Source organism: Uranotaenia lowii, chromosome 3 (genome assembly GCF_029784155.1).
Source record: "Uranotaenia lowii strain MFRU-FL chromosome 3, ASM2978415v1, whole genome shotgun sequence".
In the NCBI taxonomy this organism is placed as follows: domain Eukaryota; kingdom Metazoa; phylum Arthropoda; class Insecta; order Diptera; family Culicidae; genus Uranotaenia; species Uranotaenia lowii.
This window is the reverse complement of record NC_073693.1, coordinates 148,605,962-148,632,735: the sequence shown is the minus strand read 5'-3', so window position 1 is coordinate 148,632,735 and position 26,774 is coordinate 148,605,962. Positions and strand designations below refer to the sequence as shown.

At 36.8% G+C, this 26,774-nt stretch overlaps 2 protein-coding genes across 8 annotated transcripts in view; both read left to right on the top strand.

Moving 5' to 3' along the window:
- The window catches only part of LOC129758632 (PR domain zinc finger protein 1), a 198,516-nt gene extending 175,368 nt beyond the window's left edge, over positions 1-23,148 (top strand). For 3 of the 7 annotated variants that reach the window (XM_055756177.1, XM_055756175.1, XM_055756176.1), the window contains 5 exons: positions 5,965-6,186; positions 6,328-6,444; positions 14,863-14,901; positions 14,991-17,244; positions 17,305-23,148. In XM_055756177.1, the coding sequence (XP_055612152.1) occupies positions 5,974-6,186; positions 6,328-6,444; positions 14,863-14,901; positions 14,991-17,244; positions 17,305-17,798 (3,117 nt within the window). In that variant the 5' untranslated portion in view covers positions 5,965-5,973 and the 3' untranslated portion in view covers positions 17,799-23,148. The other 4 variants (XM_055756179.1, XM_055756178.1, XM_055756181.1 and 1 more) reach the window with 4 other exon arrangements.
- A 2,807-nt stretch (positions 23,149-25,955) lies between these two features.
- Positions 25,956-26,318, top strand: LOC129752716 (uncharacterized). The gene has a single exon (XM_055748488.1). The coding sequence runs from the start codon at positions 25,956-25,958 to the stop codon at positions 26,316-26,318; it is 363 nt and encodes a 120-aa protein (XP_055604463.1).
- Positions 26,319-26,774: the final 456 nt, after the last annotated feature.

The window sequence follows — 26,774 nt, the reverse complement described above, 5'->3', positions numbered from 1 at the left end:
AAAACCTATTATGTATTGTTTTGCATATCGGATTTTAATTTTGCGTTAGTGATAAGCAATTTCTTTAATATATTTTTGAATTCTTAATCGTCACTGACATGCTTAAAAATAGGTAGGGATCGTTAAAAAAGGGTAAATCGGAACTGCTTATAGTTACTGATTTTACTTTTCTTTATGTTCTCACCAACTCAGCTCTTTAAATTTTCCATACGGTTTTTAATGATGTATTTCGTGGATCTTTAAAAAAAACATTACTGTACAAGAGAAAATACATCAAATCTATTCAAAAAGACCCCCTAGTGAAGTAAAGGAAAAAAATAAATTTAGAAAAATTGGCACTTTTAAAAATTTGAAACAACGTTGATTTTACTATTTGAGTTAGTAAGCAGATAAGATTGTGTAGAACAATCTAAATTAAACAACTTAACCCATATCAAAATTAAGTTCCTGATAATGCATTCATGGTGTCCCTGGGAAAACATTTTATTTTTCAAAAATTGACACAGCCTATTTGAGAACCATTCAAAAGCTGGGACTTTCCTCTTTCATTTGAAATAATCCTATAAAACACTTTATTTTTTCAATATTTTCTAACCTTTTTAACGATTTTTTTTTTAAGGCAGCATCATACTACTAACTGTTAAAACTCTTGTCTTACCTTAAACGTTGTTTCAACTCCATATGTCAATCACATGGTTTAATTTTAAAATTTGCTGGCTACAACTTTGTTCAAGACATCAAAGTAATACAAATTGAGAGAAAAGAGTTGTAATGTCCCAAACGGAGTTATTATCATTTCATTTTAAAAATCTTATTCATCTTCTCTTAATTGATTGTACTAAGACCAGAACTAGTTTCCAAACGATTTAGTTATTTATTGTGGAGTGTTAAAATGTTCAGGATGGCAATTTTACATAAAAAATCAATCTTTTACATAAATATAATCAGGAAAATCTGAAGGGAAAAGCTGTCATGCATGGGTTTTAATTATGAAAAAAATGCCGCCTGCTTTTCTTGAAAGTTTAGTAACTAATAGTTGAAATTAAGTTTGTGCTATGACTTTTATGAACTTAAATTTGGGAACAGCAAACAATTAGGACTTTTTTATAACACTTAAGCCCAAATTAGTCCAACTGGAAAACACAACGAAATATCTTTGTTGAAAATCTTTCATCATTTTATTTTTATATTATTTTTTCATCATTTTATTACGATTTTTTACTGTTCACTGTTAATCGGTTGTTCAACCCGTTTCTAATGTACCACATCAAATCATTTGAACATTTTGTTGATGTTTGATTGCATAAGTTAGCGTTTTTAGAGAAATTTGTGTACATTGTAAAAATATGGTCGAATTTGAGTTTATGCACAAATTTCAGGATTGTTTTTTTCCAAAAGTAAACGAACTGAACCTAATGTCTGTAAATTTCTAATTTAACTTTTAATTTGTTGACTGGGCCTAATTTCATTATTTTTTTTTTTAGAATTTTTAATTTTGATTCCTAAAAGTTTTGCATTTGTTCAAACTTTCGCAAATACTAGTTTTTTTTTTTAATTTCTTGGACGTGGATTTTTTAGCAAACATTTCCTGTGGATTTTTGCATTTTCGGTTATCATTGGAATATTTTTTTTCTATGCAAACCAAAAATAACACCGTATCACTAAATAACGGAATTTATTGTAGTGGCTTGAAAGGCTTAAAATAATTTCTCTACACTTATTTTCCGAGGTTTTGCACATATATTTAAGATATTTCTTTTGAAACAAAATTTTCAAATGAAGCAGAGGCCATAGTTTTCATAATAAAACCCCATAAATGTTCTTTACTTCAGATTTTCCTGATTATATTTATTTGAAAGATTGATTTTTAACGTGAATAAACCATTCTGAACATTTGCATACTCTACAACCAATATCTAAGCCACCTGGGTACTATTTCTGGTCTAAGTACAATCAGTGATAAGTTTAACAAGATTTTTCAAATGAAATAATCACTTTGTTGGCGACATTACAACTCTTTTCTCAAAATTTGTATCACTTTGAAGTATTGAACAAAGTTGTTGCTACTGAGTTTTTCTACTCGATCATGTGACTCACATAATATGCAATTGAAATAACGCTAGGGGAAAGACAAATTTTTTAACAGTTATCAGTATGTTAGTTATTTTTTGAAAAAAAAAACAATTGAAAAGGTTAAAATCTTTAAAAAAAAATAAAGTTTTCTAGACCCCCCGATGGATTATTTTACATTTGGGCTCAAATAAAAGCGGAAAGCCTCAGCTGTCGAATGGTGCAAAATTTTGCGATGCTAATTTTCGATTAATAAAGTTGTTCTGTCAGAGATACCGTGGCTTAACTTCAGGCGTTAAAACAATCAATTTTAAGTTCGGTAATTTTAAATGCAGTTCCAGTGCATAAAATAAGTCATAATCTAATAGAATCAACCAAAAACAACATTTTGTTCTTATAAACTATATTTACTACGGCTGAAAAGCCATTCAAATGTGTGCTGATGAACTCAATTTATCAATTATTTTGTACAACATTTGAGTCAATGCCAATTTCTCACTTTTCTGACGAATTTTTCAGTATCGTAAAGTGGGGTGAATCGGAGCAGTTTTTGGACATTATTTTCGTAATGTTTCTGTTGATTTCAGCTCTTTCAGTTAACGATTTATCTTAGAAGGCTGCCGCAATCACAGAAAAATCTGTATTATCACATAATTTGAGTCATATAATCTGTGTCACAGATCACAGCAAATTTTGTACAGATTTTCAAAATCATATATTTTATGTCACTTTTGACATTTTTATTTCTGACTCTAATTCATGGAAATATAGAAAAAAAAGGTAATGTTAATCGATTTTTTTCTATTTAAACTGTAAGTAGCTTCCAATTTGTTGATGTTTCACATTATTTTCAATGAACTTTTTAAAAATAATGTCACAGAAAACCGTCACAGAATTTTAATTAAAAAAAAACAGAATTCGGGATTTTTTATGGCAAAAACACAACATTCTTTTTGGCAACCTTGCAAAGAAGGTGTATTTTGTGATCCTGAAGCTAATAAATCAAAGTGATAAAATGAAGTAATACGGATTTTTACTATAAAAATTGATTATGGGAATGATAGACTGTAATTATTTAAGTTTATATCACTTAACATGGTGCATTCCTATCTGCAAGAGCTCAATTGAAGCATTTTTATATAAATCGATTTATATAGAAAGATAATTTTACAATATTTCCCTGGAACCTGTGGAAAATCCAATGCTAAATTTAAGGCAAATGAAACAACTATTTCTAGATACAAACAACAACAACCTAAACTTTCTATAGAAAATTAATGAAAAGTATGAGAAAACCTCATACTGAACTTAGAAAACGACTATTACCTTTTAATATTTTTCACTGAATTTTGGATTTCACAACTTCATAAAAAGCGCATTATCAGTCAAACACATACGTTCAATTTAAAATCTCTAGAAAAATTCCATAATCCTCCTTCTTATTCTGCACCACTACCAATTTTCTTCCCCGATCGTCACTTGAAAACGAATCGAAGCCAACCGGAAACTCCAATTTCCTCATTGTCAGAACTAGCTTTGCAGCCAGGAAAAAAATCGCACCACCAACCACCCACACTAAAAAAAAAGACGGAAAGATGCTGCGCTCTCACGACGCTTCCGGTCCACAAAAAGCTGCTCTCGAATGCTGCTTTCATCCTCCCATTCCACCGAGAAATTTCTGCCAAACAAATCGATTCCCATATTCACAAAGTTGAGGTAGGTCGGAACTTTCCACCAATCCAACCCCACCCACTGCTGCTGCTGCTGTAACTGGGTCAGTAGAGACAAATTTGGCTTTGTCGATCGGTGGGCAGCTGCACTTACCCACACACCGAAAGTCTAGGCGAGACGTCGTCGTCGTCGACAGCTCCCAGACCCGGAAGATGATTCCCTCCTTCTCACAGCAGCAACGCCAAAAGGAAGCGGAAAGTGCCGCCATTTTCGCTCTCATTTGCCGAGGCACTTTTGCTCTCGGTCGGAATTGGGAATTTTAAAATAGTTTAACTGATTTCTGATTAATTTAACAGGATAAGATTCACATTTTCAGATGCAAGCATACAGAAATCAAATGCAATTAACTGATCAGCTTATGGAGGACTTGCTTCCAAATGCACAATTTAATAAATACAAGAGAGATGATTTTTTCACTAGTTTCTTAAGTTTTTACATTTGTTTAAATTAAACAACGTTAACCTTGTTTTTTTTATTTCTGTAAAAATCATTGAAAGTTCTGATAACGAACTGAAACAATTCGGAAAATGGTATTAAAAATATGTTTGATCAAATTTTAAATTTTAAAATACATTTATCTAAGCGCCTCCAACAAAGTGAACTATACGAAATCCACGAGTCTTCCGGCACCCATACAAGAAAACTTTCTCTCGTCAGTCCACCCAATACACCCGCAATCCTAGCACTAATACTCTCGAAAGCAAAATGCATCCGACCGTTCGCTTCATCCTAACAGAGGCCACATTGCCCAAGGTTCGGAACGCCAAATCATCCCCCCATTCCATTCAGCACTTTCGATGGCGAACGACTTCCTTATTGGTGGGACGTGAATCGCAACTCTCCCACAACGATTTTCCCGATTCATTTTTCAGAGTTGGGACATGCATTTTGCGGAGAAGGATGCAGATGATAAAACCCCGGGTGGACGCTGCATCCTTTCCTGCATCGTCAACTGTCTGTTCCGTCGTCGTTGGTTGGGATTTTTTTTTTGCAATTGCAATTGTCTGAGTATTAGGAGGACTCTTGAATGGATCAGGGTTTTCTCCTATCATTTTCATCTACTATCATTAGTGGCTGGTTGCGTATAGTTGTCGGTCCTCGTTGTTTGCTGGATTTGACACACTTTATTGGATTGCCACAGCTTTTACGCAATTGGAAAATCCGCATTGCTGCATCGGTTTTCGGGTCTATTTTTTCGATCGAGGGTTGTGACTTTTTTCAACGGGTATCGAATGTGTAGGAATTCTATGGATTTGTTGGTCAAGTGTCCAGTTTTTTGGAACTTGGCGTTGCATAAGAGTTTAAAAATAATTGTGAGAACTATGAGAACATAAATTTTTAACAGTCCTCGTACAAGGTTGGCGCAAAAGCTAGAGTGAAAAGTGAATCAAGGTGGGGCATTAATTTCAGCCTCAACCTTTGATATTTCACTTTCGTTTGCAGAAAAGGGCAAAAAGTGAACGTCGTTGTCGTCGCTGCCGCTTTGTGTAGATATGCATGTTTGATGTGTGTGACGGTGCTTTTCCTTTAGCCCCGGTCAGGCCTGGTAACAAAAAAAACGGTTACAGAAGTGAAGAAAGTTCTACTAAAAGCAAGCATGCAATCGGGCTGGTGAATCGATAAATTTCCGCCTTTTAACGTATGCTAAGTGGGAAGTTTCCCCAAAGTTATGGTTTTGATGGCGTAATAGGAAAAGGTCAGTTCTAGGAAGAAAATATGAAAAGGAGGGGGGATTCGGAATGCATGGCATGCACATATGCCGTCATCTAAAAAGCGCAAGGAAATGCACTGCGCCACAGTTGAAATCGAGAGACCAGACACACAAGCCGATGATTGCATAATCCTATCGGGTTGACCTTGATTTTCTACAGTCTGTTCCCTTGCCCCCCTACTCGGCCAGGAATCGTCTGGATTCACTACTTTTCTCACGACGCTCCCCTCGGCGGCGTCGTCGTCGTCGTGAAACCACCACATGAGCTAGCAGCAGGGAACGGCTGCTCATCGTCATTCACCTTGAGACAACAAAGGGAAAAGTTCGCTTTTCACCAGACACCCTTTGCCCGTTCTGAACAAAGAAACCACTCACTCACTCACTTCCCGGAACCGGAACCGCCCTCAACTAACTGGGGTTTTTCTTCTCCTTTCTCCCTGCACCACCCACAGATAACGACCATGGCCGGAACGCAACCACCCCGGAGCGTCACGCCGAACGTCCAGCAGGACTACGACGTAACGCGGATGCGAGAGGAAGACTTTGAACGACTGGCCGTCTACATCGTGCCGGATGTGCCCTGCGAGAAGGGAGTGCCCAACCGGGCCGACAAAACGCTACCCCGCAGCCTTACCCTGAAGCCGTCGCTGGTCCTGTCGACGCCAACGGTGACGGTGAGTTACTTTCCTTTTATCACTTTGAAAATATAATTCATTAATAAACAAATTGCAATCCATAACAACAATTTATACTAATTCGAGAAAATTCCACAATTTTTCTTTTTTAACTTTCAAACAAAAATCACCCCGCAAAAGACGGAAGGAGTATGGAGTACCGGAGTGATCCCTCGGGGAACACGATTTGGGCCATTCGAGGGAATTCGGACGCCCAGCCACCCCAGCGATAAAACCCTGTGGCGGTACTTCTGGAGGGTAAGTTTGATTGACGATTTATTGAACCCTTTTGTACAGACCTAATTTATTTTAAATTGTTTAGATCCTAACTTCATTAACAATCTTGTAATCAAGCAGTTTTATGTTTCTTTTGTACATATTGAAAATCTCTGAAAATATTTCACTTTTGATAGTTGTTAACAGTTAACTTATATCATTAAAAGAACTTTTTACGTTCGAACATTCTAATATTAATAACAATTTTCATGTAAAGTGCCAAATCTTTTTGGTTTCCTCGAATGATAGTCTTAAAATAAACTTATCGAAATTATCTTAAAAGTGATGATACGTATTACGAGGTCGAAAAACCTAGTTAGTTAAAATCACCTTTACATAATCAAAATAGAATAGATTAAATACGATTTTACCATTGAAATGAGTCTCATCTTATCAAATTAGTCAAATCAGCTGGACAGCTGGGCAAATGTACAAATTTGAACAGTCCCATGTAAACAAATTTTGCAGTTTTGGAGTCTCAAAAAAAGGAGACTTTTAGGGGAAATTTAAAATTCGATCAATTTCCTTCATCACATTGACTAAATGTTTGTTTACTTCAAATGCTTGTTCAAGGAAAACCATGAAGTTTTAGTATAAATTTTTAAAGGCAAGCCATAACACACATTGAAATTGATCGATTAAACCATGTGAAGGTACCTAACATAAGGAAAACAAAAAAAAACATTTTTGAAAATTTCAAAATTGACATTGTTGATGAAGTTGTAATTCCTTCGAGTTCCTAGCTGTTTCATTTTCAGTGCAAAAGTTTCTAGGAGGCATCATGCGAAAATAATTCTTTCAAAAATTCAGAATCTGGTCTAGATTTCGCGTAATTTTCTAAGGTTTAGTTACATTTTTTGTTAAAAAAAAACACAAAAAAAATGGACAGGATTTTTTTGTTTTTGGGTCCAATTTTAAAATTTTTTGAAATCGTTTTCATTTCAGTATGAATGTTTTTTCAAATTAAAACAATATATATTAAGGCTACGAAAAGACTGCTATGAAACATTATCAGTAATGTCTATGTTTTCGCCTCATTGAATTTACAAACATTTTTGTAGGTATATTTCTCAACAATTTTGTTATGCGGTCCATATACATTTTAGAATGATCGTTAAAATTCGAAAAAAAAAAAAAAAGCATTTACCTACCAAATTGGAGGCAAAATTCATACATGTCTTACATAACTTCTATCCAGATTAATAATAACTACACTATTTGGAAGATTTTCAACACTTTACTCGTATAAAAGTATTCAAGAGAGCGCCAGTTTTCTCTCAATGCATGCAAATCGTTGCCGGTGGCAATGTTTGCTGCTTCTCTCATTGGGTAATTCTTTTAATCTGGTTACACTGCTAGTCGCAGACATGGCGGACATTTTATCACATCCGATTTATACCGACTTGAAGTAACCATTTTAACGATCGTTTATTTGGTAGGGATTGCAATAAACATATTGGGTTTGGCTCCCCTCAAACAACAAAGAGCCGGCAGAAAACAGGATTGTTTTCAGTAAGGCTTCTGAGTGCAATCCTTTTTCGCTGATCGCTGTAAGCAGGGTTGCCAACTTTTTTTTTTCAAAAATCAAGGATACGTGAAAGTAATGACAAATTTCGCTCAAAGGTATGACATTTCTTTGGTCAGCGCTTCGCATTTTTACTTCAGCAAAAGTATCTAATTTTTTTTTTTTTTTTTTGTTTCGATTATAGTCGTTTTACCATCTTCATGGCATTCGCGACTTTATCAACGTTGCAGTTGGCGGATCGTTATTGAAAAACTATCCGGTACAACTGTGTTCGATGTTTACTCTTGGGCTCGAACTCACGGACATCTGCTCAGGAGACAACAGACTTGCCAACTGAGCTATATCACAAGCCCAAAAGTATCTAATGAAGTTTTTTTTAAACCCATTTTTCATTACATTCGCAAAAATCAGGCCAATTTTTAAAAAATCTCGGAAACAAAATGGCTTATCAGGTTGTCAGGTTAAGCATTGAAAAATCAGGCAAATCATGAAAATTCAGGCAAATCTTGAAAATTCAGACACATTGGCATCTCTGGCTATAAGGAACTCACAACACAGCAAGTGTGAGAGCTTTCGCATCTGTGTGAAAGAAAGAGAACCCTTTGCAAGACTGCCCTAGTGTTTCGGTCATACACTTCAGTATAAACGGAAAACCGTAAAAACAAAATAACAGCTTTGTCCCTATTAAATTTTTAATCTCATTAGAAATAATTATTAAAATAGCTGCTCCGAAATGTGAACCAACAACCAAAAAGGTCATCAGTGCAAAATATTTCTAAGAAAATCTGTTTTTTTTTGTCTTCTGATCGGACAGAATTTGTACAACAATTAATGCAAAAATCTGTATTTATTCAGATTAATCTGTACTTGTGGGCCATGTGTGACAACCATGCCCACTGCCTTTATTTCTTGAGAAAAAAAAACTGTTAAAGGTAGCCAGAGATTCCAGGTGGTTTTGTCAAAAATCAGGACATCCCAAACAATTACTGGATTTTTCAGCACACCATTAGATTTCTGGATATTGTATGTAGCTCTGCATATTTTGCATAAATTTAGGCGAATCACAGGTGCTGTAAACGCCTTAATCTATGCAACAGAAGTAAGCATCCTCTGAGCTGGCCAGCAATTTTCTATCGAAAAACACCAATTAAACATCGCATGAACCGATGATTTCCACCGGTTAAATGGTTTAAACTATTTTTTTTACAGATTCGTTCGATGTTTTCATCATTTAACTACTAATTCGATTATAATTGAGATGTTTTGTTGAAAATCATAATAAATGAGGACGTTTTGAAGACTGACTTTCCAAAATCAGAACATTTCGAGAATTTTTTGCAAAAATCCGGACGGTCTCTCGAAAAACATGACAAATCCTGACAAATCAGGATAGTTCTCAGACTTCTCCTCGACAAAATGCGCTATAGATTTTTCCGGAGAAGAGAATACACTTCATCAGTGAATGTGAATGCTCTCGCTCACTTTTATGTGTTAACAATCCCTCTCTTGTTTACAGTGCTATTTATCTTTGTCCGCACAGCTTGTGCGGAGCAGACCAAAAAATCGCACTCTCATTCGCTGGACACGCTGATCTGAGCAGTTTTGCCATCCATGGCGGTAAACATAAACATTTTTAACGACTTGAGCTATCATTTGTTATGCGATTTTATGTTTGCTGGGTACATTGCTTTGGTTTGAAATTTTGAAATTGGTTATCTCTTTGAATAAAAATACTGACATTTGAAAACATAGGAATAGAGTGAGAGTGAAAAAATATTTGAAATAATCATTTTTTTGTTTTTTAACACTATTTATACCGGAGGGGGTCAAATGACATTTTTTGAACTTCAAATGACTATAACTCCTTTTGTTTTCCTTTTTTCGGAAATTTTTCTTCATGACTATTTTTATTTTCAAAATGCACGTATTTTTGCATCAAAATATTATTTTTTAAGTTTGTAGATTTCGAAATACGTATGTGGTATACCTATTTATACCGCCGGGGGTCAAATGACCCCTAACACATTTTCCGCTAAAACTCTGTTGTTTCTCAACCGATTTTTACAAATTTTATAGTTTTGGAAAGCTTGTAACGTGACTCAAATATTGTTTTCAGACAATATTCAGCTACAATCATGGATTTTGAAGTTATTCGTAGTATAAGAAAAAAAAATCCAAAAAACATGCTTCGGGAAAATGGCTGTAAGTCAGTTTATAGGAGCGCGAAAAAAAATTCATTTGGTGCTTGAAAAACCTGAAGTTAGAAGCTAAACGTTGCACATATGGAAAAAAAATTAAAAATTTTTTAAGATCATGACCACAAAAAATGTAAAAAAGTGGTGTAAAAAACGTTCTTTTCAATGAACTAATCACCAAAGCTGTCCCAGTCACAGTAGAAATTTTTTGAAAAGTGAATTGGAAAATTGACGTTATTTGTGACATTTTGGCATCTTTAGATTCATAAAACACGAAACACAGAATTTTTGACAGATATTCAAATGTAGCTGTTTTTAGACTTTTTTATCAATTTACTTTTTCTGAGACTATTCTTACACTTACGATCGGCTTTGCACTGGATTTTCAGTATGTTAACAAAAGATTTAAAGAATAAGTTTATATGCTCAAGAAAGGAAATTTCATACCGATTCTAGTGATGTAACTATATTGGCGGTGCAATGCGTGACAAAAATATGATAAATAAAATAGTGAAGTAGTTTCAGAATTTTGAAAAGTCAGCACCAATTCCTGCTTGGCAGACGGGCACTGTGGGTGGTAATATTTCACAGCTATTTTGCACACGAAGACGGGCGAAAGGAAACGAAAAAACAAACGAGCATTCGCTCAAATTTTCTGGTTTTACTTTCAGAAATATATTTATCATATTTTTGTCACGCATTGCACCGCCAATATAATTACATCACTAGAATTGGTATGAAATTTCCTTTCTTGAGCATATAAACTTATTCTTTAAATCTTTTGTTAACATACTGAAAATCCAGTGCAAAGCCGATCGTAAGTGTAAGAATAGTCTCAGAAAAAGTAAATTGATAAAAAAGTCTAAAAACAGCTACATTTGAATATCTGTCAAAAATTCTGTGTTTCGTGTTTTATGAATCTAAAGATGCCAAAATGTCACAAATTACGTCAATTTTCCAATTCACTTTTCAGAAAATTTCTACTGTGACTGGGACAGCTTTGGTGATTGGTTCATTAAAAAGTACGTTTTTTACACCACTTTTTTACATTTTTTGTGGTCATGATCTTAAAAAAATTTTAATTTTTTTTCCATATGTGCAACGTATAGCTTCTAACTTCAGGTTTTTCAAGCACCAAATGAATTTTTTTTCGCGCTCCTATAAACTGACTTACAGCCATTTTCCCGAAGCATGTTTTTTGGATTTTTTTTTTCTTATACTACGAATAACTTCAAAATTCATGATTGTAGCTGAATATTGTCTGAAAACAATATTTGAGTCACGTTACAAGCTTTCCAAAACTATAAAATTTGTAAAAATCGGTTGAGAAACAACAGAGTTTTAGCGGAAAATGTGTTAGGGGTCATTTGACCCCCGGCGGTATAAATAGGTATATACAAAGTGCCGGTATGTTTAGTGTTAAATGAATTATTTCCATAAAAGTAGGCTGTTCCATTTGTGCGATATTCATTGAAATATCAGACTCCATAAGAGCAAGTTCACTCGTGTTGGAAGAAAATGGTAGACATTTTGACACTTCAAGCACATTTTGAAAAATTTGAAATTTAAAAATATATTTTTCAATATCTGCGGTCATTAATTTTCTTTACATCACTATGTCTAATTATGCAAGCTGTGATGCAAAAAATAGTAAGATTTATATCAGATACGACTGAATTAGAAACAATGCTGCAAAAAAAAATATGACGGCAGCAAATCTTGAAAACTGTTTTGCATTGTAAAATTTTCAAAATGTGTCAAGTGTCAAGTGCTACAAGTGTCCAAATTTCTACCACTTTCTTTCAACACGAATGAGCTTGCTCTAAATAACAAAATTAACAAAATTTGCCTTTATGAAAATACTGGAATGAAGGTATAAGATTAGTACAAGACAATCTTACGAAATCCAGACTCACTAGTAGATACCAAGGTGGAAAATATCGATTCACTGAATAGTTCTAGGATCGATCTACCTAAAAATCGAAGCAAAAGGATCGATCTTTGCAAGATCGATCTTTCAAATTTTTGTAAGGAGTGCTGCATGAGGGCTGCTTTATGCTGGAGTAAATAGTGAAAAACGATAGGAAGGCTCAAAATTTCAACAGCAAATGTATGAGCAATAAAAAAAATATGTTTTCAAATTCAACATTGACCTTTTCATGACTTTGGTTGAGTGTCAAGCTTATTTGCCAGATTGCCCAGTTTTATCCGGGTTTGCCCGAATATTTAATACATTATTTGGGAAAAGTCCGGTCCAGCCCGGTTTCCCGGTTTCATTGAAAAAGCTAGGATTTATTCACTTTATTTGCCAAACAAAAAAAAAAACAAATTGTGTTGTAAAAATGTTTAATTCATGCGAACAAGACCAAATTTTTTAAGCAAGTTTTATAAAAATAATCATCAAAGATTTTTTTGGAAACCTAATACAAGATTTTAAGTCTACTGATGAGTTTTGATACAAATTTTTTTTTAAAATTTCTTTTTCTTGATTCTTGTTGAGTTGTTCCTGGGTTTTGACCAAATTTGCCTGGATATTGTCCGGATTTTCGGTTGACAAATTTTGAAATCAAACGTTTGGATTTGCCAGGTTTTTAGGTAAATAGCCTGGATTTGTCCAACCCGGATACGAGCTGAAAAGATCTGGCAATCTTGAATTATATAGAATTTCAAAAACAGAATAAATGTATGCATTTTTTCCATATGATATACTTTAAAGTAAAAATTATGAGCAAGTTATATAGGAGTAAGTCTCAATATCGCAAATTTACTTATCAAAGCAATTCAACCATTTTAAGTTAGTTCACTTGGTGGAATACTTATTTTAAAAAGGCTAAGGGTTTTAAATAAACGCTGGTGTTTTTAATACCATCAATTCAGTCACAGGTCATGGCACAAAGGTAACGTGTTCATCTAACATCTGAAAGGCTAAGGTTCAATTCTTCAAGCATCCAATTTTTTCAAGCATGATTTTCATAAGGAGTAGAGGCAATATTTAAATATTAAATGAAGTCTTTGTTTTTCCAAAAATACTTTTAAATTGTGGTCTCATTTAAAATCTAAACAGCCTTCTACCGAGTGTCGACTATGGGACAAGGTTGTTGAAAACTTTCTGTTTGTTTCTACTAATAAAAATTTGTTATTTTGTGATTTGATCTCAAAATTCTGTGACGGTTTTCTGTGATCCTGTTGTTATAAAATTTATGAAGGGTCACATAAAATTAACACAAATTTTATCGTATTTTTTTAATTTCATTAAAAAAAGAAAATTTAGTGATAGTGATATCAAAATTCTCAAGCTTAAAAGTATGTACAAAATGCAGAAGTTCTTAAGTTCTGTAAAAGTTTTCAATATTCTGTGATCTCTGACACAGGTTCTGTGACAAAAATTTGCCAAAATTCTGTGAAATTACAGATTATTCTGTGATTTCGGCAACCTAACTATGAAATTTCAAAGTAACACTAAAATTTAAATCTAAAACTGGGTAAATTGCTACACAATATTTAAGCTTCATTCAAGACTGACTAAGCTTTCAAGTGATTGTTCTATGAAACTTCGATTACTTGTGTAGTTGATAAAAATTCTGGTTTAACTCAAGAATATAGAGGTAAAATGCTACCTATTAAATCGGTCTCACTTTTATTGGAATGGAAGCACCAATAATGAAAAGCAGTCTTTAAAATGATACAGGAATCAAAATTCTGCACGAAACTGAATCCCAAGATCTCAGGAATAAAAAGTGAAAAAAATAAACCGATTTAATCGTTTCTCCAAGACAAAGAAGCCAAAATCGACCAATCCTAGTGTATATAAAAAGGGCCCAAACATGAAGGAAAGCATTCAAATTTTGGCCTATCCCAAATGGGAGGGACACTTATGTCATTTCCAAAAAAAATTATATGCATGGGTTTAAAAATCCACATTTTCGCACCCACCCCCGCGAGATTTATGCTACTTAAGTTTGGAGTAATTTTTATGAGAAAGCTATTTATACTGCTAAAATGGTACCTTGTTTTTTACGCTCCAGCTTCGTTCTTTTCAGGATCAAATTGATATGGAAAGAAGAATTGTTTTATCACTTATTCCATCACCCTGCGTAAAATGGTTCACTTCTCATATTTCCAGCAGCTCAGTTTTCCACCCAACACGTCTTTGTTGAACGATTAGATGTGTGTGGTTGGCCATTTTACGAATCCTTTGTTGGCTGGGCTAAACATTTAGCTAAACGATACGATGGCTAGTTTAATGAGACTAGGATGATTACGATCCAGAGAAAAAAAACAAAAACATTTGATGGCCCCATCTTCCATTAGTAGATGAGCAACCAGTTTTCCGATATAGTCTATCAAAACAGTTGAATATGATGACGGGACACCGAAACACAGCTTAACTTTCAAGTGGGACTGTTTTACTTTGTCTACTTTGGACAAAGACTTCTTTTCACCATAACAGAGGAAAATGCATTAAAACGTTTTAATGAAAATTGTCATTGATCCGAATTAATTTTCCACTTTGTGGGAACAATTCAAAACGATCTTAACTAGTTTTTGTGTAACTAACAACTCTAAATATCTAACAGGATAAAGGAAGCTTACTAAACCAACAACTTGTTTCTTCTCTTTTCTTACATATTCTGTCTTCGCAATTGTACATAAATTCTACCAACCGGAAAACGCTTATAGGTGCAGGAGCTGCGACATGTTTCCTATGGCAACATTAAGGTATCTATCGGTCTATCACTATTAACTGACTCTTAAATAAGTAACCAGTATAACTAACTAACGAAAACTTGTTCTCCTAACCTCCTCAGATATTCAAAGACAGCGACTTCTTCTACCTGGACGGGTCAGATCCGTCGCAGGCCAACTGGATGCGGTACGTCGCATCGGCCTACAGCTTTTCGGTGATGAATCTTGTGGCCTGTCAGCACCAGGAGCACATCTACTTCTACACAATCCGTGATATTATGCCGAACGAGGAGCTAATGGTGTGGTACTGTCGGGACTTTGCCAAGCGGCTGGGCTACGACATCGATCCGGAGCGTGCAACCTACTCGATCTGTCGGGAGGAAGCGCTGAAGAAAACGTACGGAGCCATTGTGAAAGCTCCGGTTCCTAGCGAAGTGGCCTACAATCATGTGAAGCATGTTATGGGTCTGTATTTGCCAGCGGTGAGGAATACTCCAACACCCAGCCCTTCACCTCCTGCAGCAACGATGCCGCCTGTCGCAAGCACCACATCCACAACAACAACTATTGTAGTTCCTCACAAGCACCAGCATCATCATCATCAACCGCATCACCAAGTACATCCGACAGTGCTACGAGAGCCAAGGAGTACTGAAGCGCCACAAAGGAGGTCTCCGGTTCGAGTTGTGATCCAGGAGCAAAGTCCGCTACGGGAAAGTGCAAAAGAGGTAGACGCGAACTCACCGATCTCTCAAAACAGTAAGGAAGGGCACTACGAACATCAGCTGACGCCCAATGATGGTTCTGTGAGGTCAGACGAGGGATACCATAGCAATGGATACCATGAGGATGGCCTTACGCCTCCAGAGGACTCCAGTGATAGTGAAAGTGAGCACAACTACGTGTTGGATTGCTCTAAGAAAGCAATTGAACCGAAAGAAACTACCGTTAATGCAAAGGTAGAAATATGTGATAAGAATGAATACAGGAAAGTAAAGATGAAGATGCCATTAAAGTATGAATTCAAAAACAATAAGAATTTCAAATCGGAGGAAGTCGGAGAGGAGGAAGAAGTTGTGACGACCGTTGAAGTTACCCCAGCAACTAGCTCAGTGATTGTGGTGGACACGTCGCCAGAAGCATCTGCACCGGTCAAAACGTATTACGAAGCTGAAACATCAACTCCGGCCACTTACATACGGTATACACCACCAAGCTCTAGCATACTAGAAACGATACTTACAGGAAATCGGCCTCAACCGGATGATCCTCAACGAAGACAGCCGAACGCAACACCTCCTCCCACTTCTCCTACTGAAATGGCGTATTCGTACAAAAAATCTCAACGATACGGCACCGCATGCAGTCCAGATTCTAGCTCGCAAAACCCCGTCGAGAGCAGCGAACCCGGACTTCAAGTTATTCATGAATCCAAACTCATCGACACCGACCATCGAGAATCTCAATCCCCAACGATCATCTACAGCCAATCTGAGCTGAGGCCTCAACCGTCCCACTCTCCAGTGCCGTTCGATCCTTCCCAGCATGGCTATTCCATCTACCCTTCTCCAAATGGCACTGTAATCAACAGCACTTCCAACATGACCTACTCTCCACCTCTTAACGGTGGTCACTACGAGAGACTGACAACGCACACAATCCAATCGTCGACTGGGTTCATCCAGCTACAAGCCAAGGGTCAGCTACCCCTTGGTCACCCGCTGATGAATCCCCTTCCACCACTAACGCACATGTCCCCAGGGCGACTGTCTCCACCTGGAAGCCTGAGTCCCGATGGGGGATCCTACTCACGAAGTGGAAGTCCCATGAGTCCGGAGAGCCCTAACAGTCGAGGCTACCGAAGTCTACCGTATCCTCTGCGAAAGCGAGATGGCAAAATGCACTACGAATGTAACGTCTGCAGCAAAACATTCGGTCAGCTGTCCAACCTCAAAGTCCACCTGCGAACGCATTCCGGAGAGCGGCCCTTCAAATGCAACGTTTGCACCAAATCCTTCACTCAACTTGCCCACCTCCAGAAGCACCACCTGGTCCACACCGGCGAGAAACCGCACGAGTGTGACATCTGTAAGAAGCGATTCTCCTCGACTTCGAACCTTAAAACGCACCTGAGGCTACATAGCGGCCAGAAGCCGTACGCGTGCGATCTCTGCCCCCAGAAGTTCACCCAGTTCGTGCACCTCAAACTGCACAAGCGGCTGCACACCAACGATCGGCCTTACGTGTGCCAGGGCTGCGACAAGAAGTACATCAGCGCCTCCGGGTTGCGGACGCACTGGAAGACGACGAGCTGCAAGCCAAATAATCTGGAGGAGGAACTGGCGCTGGCCGCCGCCGCCACTTCCGAAAGCATCGGTAAGTTCATATTTGTTGAATAATTTTCATAAAAACTAATTCTTTGTCCTTCTACAACAGATAAAGACTCATCGGAAATGGATCACCGGGAGTACCACGAGATGCAACACCCGCACCTGGGTCACCCGGGAGCGCCCCCATCTGTTTCACCCGCCCAGCTAAGGCACCTTGGATCTCCACCGCACATGGTTGTCGGTTTGGCATCTTCCCCGCATCATCAACCTCCCCATCTGAGCCATCCTGGTGGGCACCATCATCAGATGATCGTCCATCCGGGACATCCCGGTTCGGAAGCAGTGATTCAGAAGATCGGCAAAGTTCATCATCATCATCACAGCGGAACCCCCACCAGCACCAGCACGAATCCCACTACAACCCTTAATAACAACAACCCGGGCGTTTTGAACGGAAACATCCCGCCACAGCAGGGCCAACAGATGCACTATCTAGGTGGTCAGATGCCTTCGCAACATCAACAACAACAGGCACCCGAGGCCACAACTCGACCCACTGTGATCGAATCCAGCCAGCCGATGATCATCGAGTGCACGTAGCTTCCGGTATCCGGATCCGGAACCCAGCAGCCGTCACGACTCGATAGTGTTATCCGGATTGGCAGCGATCGACGAGTATACTTGCAATGAACGATTGAGCAGTGGCAAAACAGAAAATGATCTTTGAAGTGCGCTAACGGTCGCGCAACCCCATGTTAGGTTTTGTAAGCATTGAACATCTGTGAATATTAGCGAGTAAGAGAGGAAAAAATGATCAGAAAATAAGAAAAAAATAACATGAAAAAACACATACAGCTCTAGCGAGTAAGGCAGAAGCATACGTTTATATATACATATATTTATTTTTATTATCTACAAACTAAGAGAACTAACGAAAGCAAAGCAAAACAAAACAACTCTTTACTTGTTAAGTGTTCTTAAATTTGACAACCCGTAGCTATACGAAATACGCAAACTAAAGTTAGGCGACTGTTTTGGTTCCAAAAACCAGGGAAATCGAATGCATAAATTTGACGGATCTTCGAGGGCCTGCTTTTTGCTGAACACGAAACCGAAACTTGACGATGCGAAAATTTGGTTTCCGTCATCTGAACTATTCCATCAAATCTTGTAAATATAAACTGTAAGTTTATTGATGGAAATAACGGGAACGGAAATTAAACTCTCGCATTGCCATTGTTTTGGTTGATTAAATTTAATAATTTTATTGACTGACTGAGATAATTCGGAGTTTTTTTTCTAATGAACAAATCAATGCTGTTGAAATTTGATTAAGAACGATTAAAAAAATTATCGAATTATTATAAAATACATCCCTGATTGAATGAATATTTGATGTATAATTTTTTTAACAAACTCTTCGAACAAGTGAATAAATTCCAGTCTTGTAATATTATAAAAACAGAAGAAAGTCGGAGAATTTAACTTAGTTGGACTCCAATGTTAACAAGCTCTTTTAAAGTAAACTTACTCGTAATTCAGCTATATGTAGTACACGCAATATGATAAACAACTATAACTTAGCCTTCGCTGCTTTTTTTGCAATTTTTTTCCTATAAGACAACAACTTTATAAAATAACACAGTCAGTGGTTGGAGAATCTCTAACAAATCCATGGAATAGAATACTTTTAGGCGCATTAGCTCCCTAGTGGAAACAGTTATGAAAATGCGGAAATGATTAAAAACGTCAAAAGAACAAGTTGTCTCCTTTAAAATGTTGTCTAGTCCAAAAGCAAAATCAGTTAATTTCAATTCAATTTAAACCATAAATTTTTGAAACAAAACTTGTCATCTTAGGTTGATGTTTTCTATTTTGATACACTTTGAAGAAATTTATAATTTGATTTCAAGTTTTTATTCTGACACATAACATTGGCTTAAGTTATAGATATATGTTTTCGACAGTGAAGATGTTTTTAACTAATGATTTTTTGCTTTTTATGGTCTTAGATTTTAATCAAACATTTTTTTTTAAATTCCCGACGTTTCGACCATTTTGTGTGGTCTTTCTCAAGGAAACTGGAAGTTTATTATAATATAATTAATTATGAGCATTGTAAGTGAGCTATTCTAAAATGTGTAAACTCACCTCTGTTATTGTCAATATCATTTTTTCCAACAGCTAGGTGTCCAGTATTTGCAGCTCTGTTGGAGGTATGGTTGTTTTTACGTTTTCAGTCATATTTTTGAATTGATAATTTTATAATTTCAACTGAATGAATTTTAAACTTTGTTTTTATTTTCTTCAAATTCTCAAAAAATATGTTGATTTGAAACACATAAGTTATAAAAAATGCTTTTAGTTATTTAAAAAGTACTTTCTATAAAAAATATAAACAATTTTTTACAGAATCTGTTAAAAGAAACATCTTAAGGAATAGCGATTCAGGATTTAAATGAAGAAAAGAGATTTGAAACTCAACTTGAAAATTTCAGATTCGGAATTTTATCATTCAGTTTTTGAACTCAGGATTTTTTAATTCAAAACTTCAGAACTCAGAGCAAAATATTTAGACCTTGAAATTTAAAAATAAGAACTCCGCATGCAGAACTCAGGATTCGGAGCTCAGATTTTTTTTATTTCAAATCCAAAGCTGTGAATCTGTGAAAAGAAACATCATAAGGAATCACGATTCCGGATTTAAATTAAGAATAGAGATTCAAAACTCAGCTTTAAAAACTTCAGATTCAGAATTTTAGCATTCAGATTTTGAACTCAGGGTTAGTAATTCAAAGCTTCAAAACTCAGAACTCAGGGCAAAATATTTAGAACTCGAAATTCAAAATCTAAAAATCTCCGCATTCAGGACTCAGAATCCAGAGCTCGGAATTTAGAACCTAAAATTTTAACTCGAAATTCAGAAATTAGAATTTAAAGATGAATAATCAGAACCCTAAACTGAGAATTCAGAACTCAGAATAAACATACCAAAACTCAATACCCAGAAATCAGAACACATGGTTCCAAACTCAGAATGCATGATTCAAATTCAGACTTGAGATCAGATTTTATGTAGATTCCGAATAGGGGTTCCGGATTCAGGTTCTGAATTTTGATTCAGTAATTATCATCCAGACTTCAGAATCATGCTGCAGAATTGAGAATCAGAATACAGTTTCAGTTATAGTTCTCCAATTGAGATTCCATGATCAGTATTAAAAAATAAACTGTTGTCCAATATCCTATACAAAATCAAAATTGTACAACGGAGTTTAATTTCAAATTAAAAATGTTTTTTTCAGAAAATGGAAAACATCATCCGTTTTTTTTGCTGGAATTTTGAATTTTTTGTTTCTAGAATTTGTGACGTTAAATAACAGTAACCCACGAAGATCCTTCAACTTTAACATCGATCCCAATTGTACAGAGTCAATGAAAAAACGAGAAACAAAAAACTGTATTTAAATTTAAATTAACAATAAAGATTCCATGGAATCAGTAATAAAAAAACAGTGAAAACGTTAAATGAAAAATTATTACAAGTTAGCTGAAGATCGGTGCTTTTTCCCAAGAAGTAAGTTTAAGCGAACGATTCGAGGAGAGAGTTGCAACGGACTTTTCTGTGGGTTTATCTACATTCTAGCTAGGTGAGCCTTAACTGCAAAGAAGAAGTCGAACTCTCTTCCACGTTCGGATTTAAAGATAACCTACACGGATAACAGACAAGTACACACTAAAAAAAGTAATATTATCTCAGAAAAATGATTGGCGAGAAGTAAGCAAAAAAGAAAGTCAAAGGAAAAAAATGGAAACCCAATCAAATTTAAAGTGTAATAAACTATTTTAAACGAAGAAAGTTGAGTCATTATTGAAAAAAAAACCTGAGAGGGAGATGAATTGTATGTGAAATAAAGGAAAATCCAACTGAGAAATGAAGGAACAATTTACGGTGGCCAAACAGAAGACATATTGACACATATGTATGTAGTTAAAAAGTTAATCAATTATTTAAATTTTCTTAGCCTGGTACAATTCTAAACTTCGTAGAACAGCCATAGAGAAGGCCCCAGCCTGTGTAAAGCGAACAAAAATCCATAGGAAGGTGCAGAAAATCAATGCAAATTAAACACAAAATTAGCTAGTTTAAAACCTAAAGTAAAACTTCTTAACTTATTATGTCAAACGTATAATAATGTCTAGAAAACTTTATGTTTGCAATTACAGGCTGAAGTGTATTTCGACGCAATAATCCCCGAATTATACAATTCTTGTCTACGTTTTGTCACTTCACTAACGAGGTCTTGAAAATTCTTTTTCTCAAATTTCAAGTATTTTGAAAAAAAAAAGTTATTTACCTTTTTGAAATAGCCCAATTTTTAAACTTTCAAAACTTGTTTGCTTTCCTTATGCTTAACCTTTTCTTCGATTCCCAAAAAAGATTTTTTTTTTTTCGAACAACCCGACTCATTAAAGAGAGGTTAGTTTATCCCCGTGAAAATCCTGAGGCTCAAACCGTAAATTCAAGTGATGTTTGTTGATCCTTATTAGTTTTGTTTGAATGTTGTAAATTTGTTAAATAAGTATGCAAATTAGAAAACATATAGTGTACTGTGTACATTGGAGAGAGAAAAGAAATGTATTAAGTAAGAAATTTTCTACAGAAATAAATTATTCAACACTGGAAAAAAAATAACAAAAAATGTAAATGCTGATATATTACAAAAAAAAAGAAAAAAAAACATAACACAAAAAGAAATTTCTATTCGAATCGAATTACGATAGTTAAAACAGCAAAATTAAAAGATACTAAGCTAGATGAACGAAAAATGGAACGCTGCCGGACGGAAGTTAATTTTTCGCCTCCCCCCAAACTCTCATTTCCCTCTCTTAGTAGGAACTTTGGATGGTCAAAACACTCTCTAGACTGAATTCGAAATTGGAAGATACCCCATTTTGGAGACCGATATTTTTACTGTCAACTTATCATTATTATTATTATTATTATTATTATATTACTACCAGTAAGTAGCGTATTTCTATTTAACATGTTATGATGAAACCGAGTTGCAATCGAAATTGGCAATTGATTTTTTTGTTTCCTGTTTGTCGATGAGAAGTAAGCCAAAACAAAAAAAAAAGGATTAGGCAAGTTGCTTGTTAGAAAGAAGGAAAACATTGAAAACAAAATATCTGTGAGAGAAGAGCATTGACTGATTAAACGTAGTTCATTTAGCGCTTAACTGCAATTGTGGGTTTTTACGCGTATAAATTATGAAATCCTTTTGTTTTTGCTTCCAAACTCAATATAGCAAAATCCTAAGGGATCTTTTTACTGGTGATATGTTTCGTACGAAAGCTTTGGTGATATTAAACACAAAACAAATCCTGAGTAAAGCGAAGATAACACGTGCGAAATTTCAACAACATTTACAAACGCCCACAATCCTTTATGAAGCAGCGTGATGAATGATCGAGAATGCGTAGCTTGTAAGAAACCAGTTGAGTTGAATGAGAGCAAACGTAAGCAAAATCTAATAAGTTAAACAAATCGGCGACGGCAGTTGTACAGTTGAGACTTTTATATTAGAAGCGCTGAGAAAAGTTTTTCTAGGCTTAAACAGAATAAAGCATAGAAGACAAAGAAAAATCTCACAAAAAAACATTAATGAAACATTAAAAACAAACAACTCTACTCGAGGAAGTATTCTTAGCTCCTAGGAACTTAAATCAGCAAACATGAAAAAGGAACAACAGTACTGACTTTGTATAATATTAAACTCTAATGATTACGATTATTATCAAACAATTATAGAAACCACAGTTTGGCGAGAAGGAGGTAACAGCAGCAACAGAAATACATGCGCAGTACGATAATAACCTATTGAAGCAAACCCAAGCTATGAGAAAAACAAAACAACCTTTATAAAAATAAAAATCTTCATTGAAACATTTTTTGTTTTATTTATCTTTGAGAAATGCATTACTGTTATCCCTATGCTGGTGTTATCCCTGTACCGTAAACAGGGGTTAATTTGATCACCGGGGAAATTCTGATCAACTTCCACACAATCATCAATAACTTATTTTCTTAGGTTAATTATCTGAAAACTGATTTCTTCTTTTTAATGCATTTTAAATGAGTATCAAATGCTTGTATCGTAAAACGGGGTAACTTTGGCCAACAATGAATTTTTGCACATTATCATCAATAGTTCGCATTTTTGAAAACCGTTTTCTACGTTTGAAAGCCTATTAGTTTAATATCAAATAGGCAAATTTGATTAGTTTTTGAAATTTATTTCTATAAGTAATAATGCAATTTCAAAATCTTAAAATATCTATTTTTCCCAAGGCTCACAAACAAATAGCTCAACTGATGAAACCAAAAAGTATTTAGAAGCAAACGGGTTGTTGATTGTAAAAAAATACTTTTTTTTCTTTCAGTTTGTATAGTTGTAGTGCTATTTGATAAAACCACTGGGCACAGATGCGAAAATCTCTTCAGCTGGCCTCCCTGGACGGATGTAAGTGACAGCGGCTGAAAAAAAGCGCAAAGACTGTTTTTCGTTTGCGATCGGAAGAGAAAAGCTCAAGTGATTGAAAAGTTGTTGAAAGTAAAAAGTTAATTTCTATATTTCCGAAAACAATGTAAGTTTTAAAAAGAATTGTTTTGTATCCATTAGCTTAAAATATATTTCATATAGTTGATTATGTCAGATTAGGTAGCAGCAACTCACGAATCCGGGCACATTTTTTTGTAGTAGCCGAATCAAAATCTGTAAGTCGGCAAAACTTACTTACTCTATTTGAGCTATCAAACTGAATAAAACTTTATCTTTTTAATTTGAGCTGAATCAAACGAGCAGCTACATAAGGCGTTTCACTTTCCCGAACATTTCTCAAAAGATTTATTGGTGCATAACCTCACTTTGAGATGGGAAGCTGCAGCAAATGTGCCGAGCCGGACAACGAGGAAATGGTTGCCTGCGACGATTGTGGGGCATGGTTCCACTTCGTTTGCGTGAGTGAATCACCCGGTGAGGAACACCGTGAGTTCCGATGCTCGGAAAAAGTCTGGTAAGAAATCCACTGCCGGAACTCTTCCGAAACTCTTACCTCTTTAGGCGAATCCCGGCAATCAAGCGCCCACCGGAAGCAAAAATTCACCATCGAATCATCAAACCGTCTCCGATCTGGGATACACCCGTGCAAGCCAACCAGATGACGGCAAATCGATTGCGTCAAAAAGCAGCAAACGATCCACTTCACGATTGGAGCTGGAAATGCGTCGAATGGAAGAGGAGTTCGCGATAAAGGAACAGCAGCCTGAGGCGGAAAAGATTATCAGCGAAAGGCATATGGAGCTCGAGCAGCGGCTAGCGCAGAAACACTTTCAACAGGAAAAAGAACTGCAAGAAAAACGACTGGCGCAGGAGAAAGCGATGCTCGAAACGCAGCTTGCTGAAGAAATCGATTTCCAACGGAAGCAGCGCGCCCTGCAGGAAAAATTGCAGCGTGACAGCTACCAACTGGCGGTTAGAGAAATATGAAGCGACGATGGTGCAATTGGTGGAGAGCCGAACGATTTTTCTGAACGCGAAAGTCGAAAAAAGGTGAACGATTGGCTCATTCACCGCATCGATCCAGAAACGAGGCTGAAAGATCTCAACGAGTTCGGAACCGAAGACCAGGAGGTTCGTGAGTGCCTCACGTCCAGGCGAAATCCGGAAGTACCAGCTAAGCGAGCGATAAATGATCAACCACCCGCACAGCACCATCACACAACTCCCATCCAAGAGATGCGCCGCGCGAGCCCATCCTTTTGTGGCAACCGGGCAACCGTGAATATCATCTGCAAGAACCAGGTTTGGGAACCAACTGAAGACATGGAAGGTACAGCTCTCGAGACGGGACGGGGCCCACCAGGCACTACGAGCCGCCCGTCAGGTCCTGTCCAAGAAGCTACCGATTTTCACCGGAAGGAGCGAAGAATGGCCGCTGTTCAATACTAGCTACACCAACTCGACAGAAGCCTGCGGGTTCACTAACGTCGAGAACCTCGTCCGCCTGCAAGAGTGCCTTAAAGGACCGGCACTGGAATCCGCCGTAGTCGGCTACTCTTGCCAAACTCCGTACCGCAGCTGCCAGCTATCATTCAACAATTTCGGGAACGACCGGTCGCGGGGCTTTCAAGGCGGACATACGCGAAATGTTCCACCAATACCAGATTCGAGAAGCTGAAAAGCATGTATTGCGTTTCCACTTTCGAACAGACCCTACCACCAAGCCCGAAGTGTACGTTATGGATGTGGGTACCTTTGGCGCAGCTTGCTCACCGACGTCTGCCCAATATGTGAAAAATTTGAATGCATCTCATCACGTCGATCAATTTCCGGACGCTGCGAAAGCTATTATTTGTCGGCATTACGTTGACGACTATCTCGACAGTGCCGATACTCCTGAGGAAGCCATCAACCGTGCGAAGCAGGTCCGCTACGTGCACTCACAAGCTGGATTCGAGCTGCATAGCTGGGTTTCGAATGATAGATCGTTTACTCGAGCCCTGGGAGGAAAAGAAGACGACAAACGAGTGCCGCCGCAACCAGAAGATGACAAAACAAGAGAACGCGTTCTGGGAATTATCTGGTGTACCCACGAAGACATCTTTACTTCTCGACCAATCTGGGGAAGGACTTTTCACCGTTCCTAAATGATGATCAGCGACCGACAAAGCGGATAGCCCTCCGCTGTGTGATGAGCTTGTTCGACCCACTCGGATTCTTTACTCCATTCACAATTCATGGCAAAATCCTTCTTCAACGTCTGTGGCGTACCGGGTGTGATTGGGACGAGAAGATCGATGACGAGAGCTATACACGTTGGTCACAGTGGAGAAATAAACTGTCGTTGATTGAAGAGGTGAGAATTCCCCGTTGCTATCTGCAGAATGCTCCACCGGAGTCGCCTATGAGTCGCTACAACTGCATGTATTCGTCGACGCCAGCGAGCAGGCGTGGTGCCGTAGCCTTCTTCCGGATCGAAACCGACGAAGGTCCACAATGCTCACTATTTAGTTATGGCGCGAACGAAAGTGGCTCTATTCTATTGGAATTCTAAACAGAGACGAAATCGATTTCTAAATCCAATTTTAAGCAGTTTAATAAATTTCTGCAACTTTCTTTTACGTTCATAGGAGTTCAATTCTGGCTTTGAAAATATGAAACATGCTAAAATTTCCTTTACAGAAAAAATGATCGAAAAATATTGAAAAAAGTTATCAATATCACGAGTCAGGGTCGACACATTTCAAGCAGCTGTGAAACCAACCTAGATAGGCTAGCGCTGTCTGTGGCTTACTAGAAAAAGCTATACTATAATGATTTTCAACAACAAACTGTAAACTATACCTCACGTTGTCGACCAATATGCGAAGCCGCATATAACGTTGCAGCAACCAAAAATCGCAAATAACACAGTGCTTGAACGGAAAATAGATGATTTTTTATGATAAAATAATAAAAAATAAAACGTTTTTTCAAAAATATTTGTTCAATAATCGCAAAAAAATCATAG